This window comes from Cynara cardunculus, assembly GCF_001531365.2.
Source record: "Cynara cardunculus var. scolymus isolate 2C chromosome LG 12, CcrdV1, whole genome shotgun sequence".
Taxonomy (NCBI): domain Eukaryota; kingdom Viridiplantae; phylum Streptophyta; class Magnoliopsida; order Asterales; family Asteraceae; genus Cynara; species Cynara cardunculus.
In genome coordinates, this window is record NC_037539.1 from 26,091,488 (window position 1) to 26,103,463 (window position 11,976).

General features: G+C 34.6%; 1 protein-coding gene across 1 annotated transcript; it reads right to left on the reverse strand.

The window, feature by feature from the left end:
* Positions 1–217: 217 nt before the first annotated feature.
* On the reverse strand, positions 218–11,141 carry LOC112523660 (protein MALE DISCOVERER 1-like). The gene is made up of 14 exons (XM_025133347.1): positions 11,042–11,141; positions 10,756–10,888; positions 10,262–10,333; positions 9,737–9,880; positions 4,057–4,200; positions 3,860–3,955; positions 3,725–3,768; positions 2,991–3,081; positions 2,695–2,921; positions 1,957–2,147; positions 1,746–1,878; positions 1,502–1,656; positions 980–1,162; positions 218–478 (listed from the first exon to the last, which is right to left on the reverse strand). Exons 1-14 carry the CDS (start codon positions 11,136–11,138, stop codon positions 218–220), a joined length of 1,971 nt encoding a protein of 656 aa, XP_024989115.1. The 5' UTR covers positions 11,139–11,141.
* Positions 11,142–11,976: the final 835 nt, after the last annotated feature.

Genomic DNA, 11,976 nt, shown 5'->3' on the forward strand with positions numbered 1-11,976 from the left:
ATCAATCACCCAATAATAGAATTTCCATTGTTTCAAATATAGTTTGTAGACAAATCAAGCCAACAATTTAATTTGTCGTATATAAATATTATATACTAAAAAATGTAAACATGAGAGAACTCAAAGACTTTAGAGAAAGTCTGTTATTATATCACATTTACAGAATAACAACAGGAAATATATGTTTTTTTCTTGATTTCTATCATTACAATGTTTTTTATGATGATTCTTCTGATAGAAGCTCGAGTTCAGCCCACCAGAGTGGAGAGAGTCTAGGGGTTGCTTGCTCGGGTGAAATCATGAGAACTTCCCGAAGTTTTGGAACTATTTCGTTTATTGTTGGTCTCTTGCTAGCATCCTTTTGGATGCAATCTTGAATGATTTTGCACACAACCTCAAGTTCGTTCTGCTTGAAAGACTTTAATCTTGGATCAATTATATGGTTGATGTTTTGCTTGTTGGTAAGAAAATCTTTGGCCTGGGAAAACAATAACAACCATCAGTTATTCTTGCCAGAGATGATTTATGATAAGCAACATTACAATAAAATCGGCTATATAGGAAGTCAAATATGTATAAATTAACAGGACTATTTTGGGTCTCTTGAAAACTTTTTATGACCATTTTAAAATAAAGCGTTCTTTTAGTTATAGGACATTATTTGCAAAATGTGTGTTAATAAAAGCAAGTGCCACATATATAACACACGTGCTCATAAGACAAGTACTTCTTAAAAGTATCCTATAAAAAAATAATATAACATTTTAATATCAGAAATGTCCGATAAAACTTATAAGGATATTCATATATGTCCTAACATGATATTCATATATGTCCTAACATCCTATTGTAGCACCCTTATATAGAACCAACATTTGTTTAGTTCTATAATACACTCTATCAGGACATTTACACATAGTTAATGTCCTCTAAGGCCGATTTTGTTATGTTATGGTGCAAGAAGGTTTTTTTAGCTTACCCAAGTTACAAGAGGCTCTTGTTTGTCCGAATAAGGATGCTTCCCAGATATGATTTCAAGCAAAAAAACACCGAAGCTGTATATGTTTGTCTCCTTATCAGCAGGCGATCGCTGCATAGACTCATTTCCCTCTGGTCTCTTCGCTTTCGATTCAAACTCTCTCCAAAAACTCATATCTGCAACCTGGGAAATCATCGAGATGTGAACCAAAAGTTTCTTCTAAAGATTTTTCAGATTTTCCATTCGATTTTTGTAGTTCTTGCAAACTAACGAGAATATTCTTGTAAAAGTGATAAAAGAGATATATACTACAGCTTAAATGAGTGAGGTTTTTTTTTGACAAATTGTGGGAATATTTAAGTGCAAGAACGACCAACTTTTGTCTAAATTTGCTCATGCTCTCGAACTGCAGTTTCTTTTCTTTTCATATTCGAAAAGAATCATGATTTGTTTACGTAAAAATGCCAAGTACAATGGCTCAAGAAGGACGATCGCTCTAACTGTCCCAGAATAAAAGCTTACTTTGGCAGCATTATCATCGGTTAAATAGATCATTTTTGAATTCAGATGTATATGCACCACAGGAGGACTCAACTCATGCAGGCACTGGAGACAATATGCAACTCCCATAATAATTCTCATCCTCGAACTCCAGTCAAGATGTTCAAGCATTTGAACTGAAAATAAAAGAAGAAAACCAAGTTGTATGTGTAAATGATGATTCCATTCACTATATGTGCAATGTCAAAACCATGAAGATGATTACCATGTAGATGTTCCGAGAGTGAGCCACTTGGAGCGTACTCAAATACCATCATTCTAGCAAATGGTTCATCCTCTTCACAATAACCAATAAGGTTAACAAAGTTTTTGTGGTTCACGCGTGATAACGTGTCAATCTAAAAAAATTCAACGCAGTTGAGTTATTTACTAGTTCGTTGTCTAAATAAGTTTGAAAGAACTCAAAACAAGCCAACCTTCTTGTGAAACTCTTTTTCTGCATGTTTTGACCAATCCTTGAGTGTAGTGATGGTCGTTGAAGCAACGCAAATCTCAACTCCATTTGATAATGTCCCTTTATATAGCGTACAACCTGTCATTGTCTCGATAATGTTGCTGAAATCCTCACATGCTGTTTCTAGCTCTGCTCGATCTAGTTTAGGAATGCCTGCGCTTTTAAGGAACCCATGTTACTACTTTCTGTCCAAACCATGCGCATATATGACTATTGGGACGAATACTTGTGTCTATCACAAGATTTACCAAACTCCCAATTTATGAAATGATCCTATAAACCCACAACAATCAACAATGGAATACAAATAGGATCCCCGTGTTTTCAAAACTCACAAACCAAGGTAATCTTAACACTATCACAATATCATAAATGTAACGTAAAGCAAATGAATGACACAATGATTTAACACAGTTCCACCATCTATGTGATAACATACATCCATAGGAGACCTCGACATTTGTATATTGATAACAAATTGAGGATTACAACCAGAGCTCTTATCTGACAAACTTTAACCCTTGAAGTACAATATAAGATCACCAAATTTTCACCAAAATGGCATTCAATCATTTGCATTCAGTGGAATATATAGCATTAATCTTAATGACTATAACTTTCAAAAAATAGTCATTCCAGTTATTACTTACAGATTTTAAAATTTTCATCTATATTAATAATTATTAAGGATGAAAATTACCAGTAACAAATGCTTTCTGCAGTTGTTTACTAAGCCCAGGCCTCCATGGACCCATGGTCTTCACAACTGAAAATCTTCTGTAGAGAAATAGAGCTAGAGCAGTGATTAGTAGGAAAGCTCCACAAGATACTCCAATCATGATCTTCAACAAATCTGAATTACTTTCACTTTCTGACGTGGGAGTTCCAGGTGATCCAGATGGGCTATCTGAGATTTTAATCTTTTCCCTTCCGACAGCAGGGAAAGATCCACTACTTCTGCTACTAGGAAGAGCAATGATGTAATTTCTTGCAGACTTATCCCGAGAAGAAGATGCAGATACTAGATTTGCAGGCTCCTCGGCTAGCTTACGGCTTGTAAGGGTTCCATCAATGTGTACATTTCGAACTATTTCAGGCATAAAAGTTACACAATGAACGGGAAGTAATCTTGGAACGGAAATTTTTGGTTTAAACATCTCCGTAACACAGTTGTGACTTCTATTATGTGTATTCTCAATTTTGAACAATATTTGTTGATAATTCAGGATTTCAGAACAAAAGAAACAGATGATCGAATGCATCCTATGTCCAAATACCTTGTGCTATATGCACCTAAGAATTTGGAAGATTCTTATTTTTTTGTTGAGTTTCTAGATTCAAGTAATTCTTAGTTCCCTTTCAAATTCCCACGAATATGACCATGAATTCAGAATCATTTTGTGACAACAAAAACTATATAAAGCATTATTTGATGATTCCATAAACACATTTTGGGTCATTGTCAATTGAGATCCTTTTAGTATTTGATAGTCAATGGTTGCCAAAGAGAGATCTTGTTCAGGTGTTTTGGTCATCTTCATATTATTTTTTATATCAATCTTTCCATCTGTTATCACGAATTAAATATAATTGTACAGTCATATAGAAAGGTTTAAGTCTTTATCTTTTAAGAAAGACTGAAGTTGAATAGTTCATATAACCGTACCTACGTATGTGCATACATAATGCAATATTAATGCTCTAAATCTGATCAAGTTATGCAAACTTACTTTCTTCATTAGCATACGAATTGTCTAAAATGCCCTTGCTAAACCTGAAATTCAAGAGAAACAGAAAAAATATGATAACAGAATATTCATATTCCATCAGAAAGGGATGAGCTTAAAACTATGTTTCTTCCTTACGGTTGGAACGGCTTGAGGTAATTTATAACAGTTTCTTTAAATGGGGATAGAAGAGAATCTGTATTCCTAAGATGATTAGAACCGCCCTGCCAGATACTGTCATAATATGTCAACATAAGTGGCATACATACCATAATCAAATTCAGATGAGATTTAGCAAATAATTACTATCGTCTATAAAATTTGAAATTTCTTACCAGCGCCCGAGTTTCCTGTTTAAATTTCCAATTGCATCTGTTACACCGAATGTGAAGTTATGATTGTATTGCAACTCGTAGAGCAAATTGAGGCTCTCGATTTCCGGGGGAATGGTTCCTTCAAGATTGTTGTTATAAAGTAACCTGTGGAAGCATTAAGGAAACCAAATTTAACCTTTTTTTGTGTGTCATCAATAGTATCTGTCTACATTTATATAAATCATGTTTTTAAACCAGACATTCCACAATTGAGTCATATGGACACATTTTTCAGCTTCAATTGCATTACGAATGTATACATTTTCAAGAAACATTTGATAGCCAAATTGGAAAATATAGCAAATGCAAATATAACTTGTTGCTAAATTTGTTGAATCCAGGTCAATTTTGAGTCTTGAAAGTAATAACTCTGACCTCTCTTATGGAATTAAGCTTAAAAAAGGGAAAACAATATCTCCTGTGATTAGAAAATTATGGAGATTTGAATCTCTATAACCATGTATAAATAGATATCATTGTATTATAAATTACATAGAAATTGAATTGGCATCAATTACTTGGTATCAAAACTAACCAAATCCTCTTTTGAAAAAAAAAACATTACGGTAAGGGCTAAATTAGGGTACCATCTCTCTTCTTGTCAGGTCTCACAACCACCGTAGGTCAAGTCAGACCTTCTTGGCCGCGTATGTTGTGCCACCAACCGTTGTTGACCTCTGCCATTGCGCTGACGCGAGAAATCACACAAGGGAACTTTTCTAACGTGTTTTTCACACCATTGTCGTTCCAACCCAGTCCATTGCCACCATCTGATTTTTGTTTTGACAAGCTTCAGTTTTTTGGGTTATTAGTCTCATTACCTATTTGATTCTTCTGTTTGGGCTTCTACTGGGATCAGTTCACATTGTTGCTTCAAGATTTGTTGTCTTTGAAATCATGACCAAGAAATTGACTATGGTTGATATAATGCCGATCGCAACTCGGATTATTGATAACAAACTCAAGGACTTCAACTTATGAATGGAGTAAGATTAATTGTGTGTATTTGAGAGTACTGGTAAGGATTGTCATCTAACCTCTGAGCTTCCCACCAACGATACTAAAGGGTGGCGGTTACAAGATGAGCCAGATTGTTCTACAAATTAGGAACTCTATTGAGACATTTGTTACTCCATTGATTAATCATTGTGAGTATGTTAAAGAATTAATGGATTATTTGAATTTTATATATTTCGGGCAAAACAATATATCGCGTATTTATAATGTGTGTAAATCTTTTCATGGGGGGAAGCAAGAAGATCGGTCATTGACCACTATGGAGTTCAGGAAAATCTATGAGGATCTCAATGTTCTTCTCCTACTCAGTGTGCTTATGTGAAAGTTATGCAAAACCAACGGGAGCAAATAACCATGATGCGTTCTCTGACCGACCAAACACCAAAATTTGAGGCTCTTCGATCCCAATTTTTGAACGAGTCAACCATTCCCTCTCTTCAAGAAACACTTGTTGGAATATCCATAATGAGGACCTTCAATCTACGTAACCTAGCCAACACAATTGTACTCTCATTAGTTGTGGGGGGAGGGGATCTCATGGTGGTTTTTGTGGTGGATATTGTGTTGGCCATAAACATTGAAATATGCTCAAGAAAGTCATAGTGACTGGATTGTTGAGTCCCATGTTAAGAGACTAATGATGTTGAGTGCTATTATTGCCACAAGAAGCGGCGTATCAAGCGGCATACCAAGCAGCATACCAAACACACATGCAAGAAACTTTTGGCAAAAGATCAAAGGAACCCCTTTGAGCATGTTGCTTCCGGTTATGAGAATACTATCACTATCTCTACTGATGAAGATGCTCAACTTACAATATCCTTGAAAACCAAGACAACTACCTTTGCCAAGACAAGTAAATCTATCCAATGTCTTATATAGGGCATTGATTTTGATTTTTTGGAACACATGACCAGTTAACCCTAGTCTCTTTTCTGAATTGCACACCCATTCTTCATCTTCTCATGTCACAATCACTAATGGGACTACCTCACAAAATCTTGAATCTGTCACCATTAACATTACACCTTCTATTTCCTTATCCTCTGTATTGATCATTGTGTTTTTCAGGATCTTATGATGAAGTAGATCCTCGGTAAAGAACGGGAATATAATAGCCTCTACATATTTGAACTTCAAACACCTAGGTCCTTCATATGCTCAAAGCTATCATTATCTCTATTCGAGATGCATTGTTCATTAAGTCATCTATATCTCCAAATTTTGAAAAAAACTATGTCCTCGAGTTTCTCATTTGTCATCTTTAGAGTTTGACTATTGTTTTCAAAACTTCGTTGTTCTCATTTAAGTCCTAGAGTCAATGAGTAGGCTACATTCCCCCTTTAAGTTAGTTCATTCTGATGTTTGGGGTTCATGTCTTGTTACGTTCAAAGCAAGTTCTAAGTATTTTATTACCTTTCTTGATGATTACTGTCATGATACTTGGCTTTATTTGATGAAAAATCAATATGAAGTTTTTGCACATTTTTGTTCTTCCCATGTTGAAAGAAATACATAGTTGGTGTTTCCGTTCAGATTCCGCCTAGTGATAATGCCAAAGAATATCTATCTGCAACTTTTCAATCTTACATGACCCAACATGAAATTCTTCATGAGTCATCTAGTGTTGACATCCCAACTCAAAATGGAGTTGCTGAAAGAAAAAGTTGACACCTTTTTGAGGTTGCTCGAGTACTTCTTTTTTCAAAGGGTCGTTCCAAAACGTTTCCAGACTAGTGTTTTTTCAACAGCTTGTTTTCTAATAAATTGGATGCCTTCACTAATCCTTGTTGGTAATGTTCCATTTTTAGTACTTCTGCCAGTAAAATATGTGTTTCCTATGGAACCTAATATCTTTGGTAGTACTTGCTTCATCCATGACAATAGACCTCATATCATGTAGCTTGATTCAAAATCTATAAAATGTATCTTCATAGGCTATCGTCGTCTCCAAAAAGGGTAACATTATTTCAACTCTACACTTAATCATTATATAAGTTCTCGAGATATTACTTTTCTGGAAAATACTCCATTCTTCCTTATGTCCACCACCAATTCCTAAGAGAAGGATGATGATTTGTTAATCTATGTGATACCTTGTCATACACCAACTCCTGAGTTGTTTGTAGAGTTCCTTTGCACACCTCTTTCTTATCATATATAACATCCTAAGCAACCACCTGTTGTTCAAGTTTATCAAAGGGAACATCATTCTACCACAAATCCCAATCCTTTATCATGCTCTTGGTCAGATGATCTTCCGAGTATGCTTATTCCACTATCACCAGTTATATCTATTGCCCTTAGAAAAGGTAAACATGCTTGTACGTATCCCATTGCTTCATTTATTTTTCATAATCAACTATATGCCTCTTCTTGTTCCTTCATTGCCAAAATGGACTATATTCCAATCCTAAAATTGGTGCTAAAGTACGCTCATTCTGGATGGCATGCTGCTATGATTGAGGAAATGAATGCCCTTACTCATAATGGTATATGTACATTGGTAGATTTACCTAGCTAACAAAAAGGCAATCAAATGTAAATGGGTGTTCGCATTTAAATTTCAAGAAGATAGATTTATAGCATGTCTTAAAGCTCGTCTTGTTGCCAAAGGATACACTCAATTGTGTGGAGCTCACTAATCCAACACTTTCCCTCTATTGCTAAACTAACTTCTATTTGACCTATTTTCTCTTTGGTAGCTAGTTTTGATTAGCCTTTGCATCAGCTCGAAAATGTTTTCCTTTATGGTTTTCTTCAGCAAAAAGTATATATGGAGCAACAACTGAGGTTTGTTACTTAGTGGGAGTATGGGAAAGTATGTCAACTCTAGAAATCCTTGTATCGTTTGAAACGAAGTCCTTGAGCATGATTTGGCAAATTCAGTCAAGTTATCTTAAAATATGGAATGCATAAATGTAAGTCTGATCATACAATGTTCTACAAGTTGTCTAAAAATGATGTGATTTCATTTGTATTTTACATTGATGATATTGTAATTACTGGAAGTGGCAATTGAGGCAAATCAGAACTTAAAACATTTCTTCAAACTCAATTCTAGATAAAGGATTTAGGACCAGTAAAATATTTCCTTGGAGTAGAGATCATGAGGAACTAAATAGGGGTTTTCTTATCTCAAAGGAAGTATGTCCTTGATCTTTTAAATGAAATAGGAAAGTTGGGAGCTAAACCATGTAGCATCATACTAACTTCTAATGTACACCTAAGAAAAGATGATGGGGAACCATTTTATGACCTAGAGATGTACAGTTGGCTTGTTGGAAAACTAATTACCTTATAGTAACACCGCCTAACATCTCATTTGCAGTTAGTGTTGTCAGTCGATTCATATCCGCTCCAACAATTAAACTTTAGGTTCTTGTAGAAAAAAAATCCTTCACTACCATAGAAGTGTGTCGGATCGAGTATTTTTTTATGGTTTCACTGGTCTAATTGAAGCTTTTTTTAGATGCAGATTATGGCTTCACCTTAGTTTATAATGTGTGTTTGTTGGACGAAATTTGGTTTCATGGAGAAGTAAGAACCAAAATGTGGTATCTCACTCGATGGTTGGATCAAAATATAGGGCAATGATGACTCAGTATGTGAGATCATATGGGGACATCAACTACTTATGAAAATTGGTTATGCACTTGCACTTCCAGCAAAGCTTTGGTTTGATAATGATACAACCCTTCATATTACTTAAAATCTTGTTTTTCACGAGCGAACTAAACATATCGAAATTGATTTTCATTTCGTTTGAGACAAGATTGTAGAAAGATCAACTACAACAAGATATGCTCCCACAGAAGATCAATTGGAAGACATTTTTACAAAAGTGGTGTATGGGGCTCATATTGACACATTTGTAACAAGTGAGGCATGATCAATATATATGCTCTAGCTTGAGGAGAGTGTTATGGAATTAGATTAAAAAGAAAATAATTTAGATTAGGAAATTTTAGAGATTTGATTCTCTATAACCATTTATAAATATGTCATTGCCATATATATTACATAGAAATTCAATTGGTATCAATTACAACGTCAAATGTAAAAAAAAAATTGACTTTTTTTTTCTCAAAATTGAAAGTGAAATTTGTACTCTTGAAGGATCCAACAAAACTCATAATCCATTACTAATTTACTCAGCTACACATTAGAATTGGATGAAAGGAAAGGAAAATCAAGTACTCTACAAACAAAGAAGAAAAGCATGATTTCTTTATCCAATGGTATTGACCTTTGTCAAAGACCTTCCAGCCTAGTGGTAAATGCTTGGGCATGACATAGTCATGAACCCAAGTTCGAGCCCTGGGAGGGGAGTGTTGGCGACATTTAAGTGGGGCCATGTTTAGCCTCCAAATTTGCCGGGGATTAGTCGGGCTTTGGCTCGGACACCTTTACAACAAAAAAAAAATATTGACCTTTTGACTTTGTATTTCCCAATTTTTGTGAACACTGTATGCTTTTTTTCTTTTTTTAATTTATTCCAAATCATTTTCTGTTCATAGTACTAGTACTTTTAGATGAAACTTTTATTTTTTTCAATCAAAAAGTTCAATATAGCAACTAACAAGAGTAACATTTTTTACATTTCATAAGTTACAACACTTACAAAAATGTTAGTGATTGCATCCTTCCTATCTCTGGTGGAATACTTCCAATCAAGTTATTATCCCTCAAGTCCAGTACCTCCAATCTATTGAGCTCACCAAGCTCCTTGGGAAGAACTCCAGAAAAATGGTTATCTGAGAGGATGCTGATAAAATACAAAGTTAGAACATCTTTCAAGGTCAACAAAATTAGCTCTCCCTTCAATAAATTTTTTGAAAACTACATTAATATCATTGTAAAACCTTGGTCGAATACCCTTACATATTAGCGGATGTATTGAAATCAATATTATGAAGACTTTCACGATGACTTGGGATGGGCAACTAAAAGGTATAGTCACATTAACTGTAGTAGAAAGTAGCTCGGAAATGGTATAGTCGCACCAATGAAATACATATTAATAATGTGATGAATCCCATGGATATGGAACTAATGGCATTGTCATAAGCACTTGAACTTACAATAGTTTAATAATGGAATGTAAGTAAACAAAACCTAAAAACTGAAACAGAAGATCAACACTTACAGACGTCTCAAGTGAGTGAGATTCCCTAACTCGGGTGCAAGGACACCTTCCAAAGATAGCCCTTTGAGATCACTTCAAGAAAAAGGCATGTAAATGTATTAAAACATGTTCATTCAAGATTGGAGTTGCTTGTATTTTACTCCCTCTATCACAAAATAACTATATCATTTTTCACTGAGGATATAGTTCAATGAATATTGTTTCATTTGTTGGTTTAGTGTATGTAATTACCCTTTTTGTAATCACAAAATAAAGACAATATTGTGGGTCAAATTGATACAATCAAATGACTGTTGATGATCATAACGAATGAAAAGATAACTTATAACCTCACAAATGACGACATGTTAGCAATTATTATGAAATATTTTGTAATTCAAATTGTTGCAATGATCTTAGATAAAGGGAGCATATGATCTACATAAAAAGATAGTCATATACAAAGTAAATCACATATAACTGAATATTTAATAGATAAACTTCGGTGGACTTACAGCGCTTGCACATGACCAAAGACACAGTGAACATGAGACCATGAGCACGGATTATGGTCCTCGACATCCCAACTCACAAAGGCCCCATATGGATCATGAGAAACTCTTGCTTGAAAATCCAACAATGCCAATCCTGCATTTTGGTTTCATAAATGGAATAGAACAATTGAAACACATACTTTCGTATACTTAACTTCACTAGCTAAAATAACTAATTAATGCTTGTGTAAATAGATCATAAAATGACTTTTCATTCCTGAAATTCGAAAAATATGGAAGAACATACCCTCGAGATTCAGGGAAGAACACCCATGAGCTAGAACAAGAATCAAAAGTGGGAAACAAGAACACTGGATTCCACATGTTGTCCACCTAGCCCCCATTGCACTGATATGTTGTGATGGTGGAGGCAGCAGTTGTTCCTGCCAACACTCCGCCCCAGTACCAAAGGCTATCAGAAGGCGCCAGCTTTATTTCGCAACAAACCTTCTTCTGATCAGTAATAAATTATTCAGACTATGGAGTACTCACTCAATAAAGCAACACCTTATAGATCGAACAAACAAATTATGCTCCTATGAAGAACCTAGATTACAATGAATACAAAATCACCAAGAGCCCTCTTCAAGTTAGTAATCAAATGGGGCTTCCTCATATTTTAATGGGTTTTTCCAATCTTTTTGTTAAAATTCAATTACCTAACACAATCTAGGAAACATTATATCTTGAAGAGATTCACTTGGAAGCTGAAATGGGAAATCTCAAATATAGCAGAACACTTAACAAATATTGTGTTTACTTTACATGTCAAATGTCAAAAACCAAAAACAATCAAAAAGAAATGGTAGAAGAATAGCCTCACACCAAGAAATCAATTATAAAGGAAATGAGGATCAAATATTGATGAAAAATAACAAACAAATGGTAAAACTTACCAGAAATGAGGTCACAACGGGAAGTCGGAATTATATCACTTGTCTATCCTTTATATTGATATCTATATCTTGTGTATGAAAATATATTCTAAACAATCTTTTTAGATAAAATGTTGGTGAAAAGAAAATGTAAAGATGAAGAACAAGATGATGATTATGTCAATGATGATGAGATTGGCAATGAATAAACCTTCACAAGCTTGAAATCGAAAAATTGTAACATAAAATGGAATTGAATAGATTCTTGAAAATGAAAAGAATCAAGAAGTATGAATAATTCTTGACC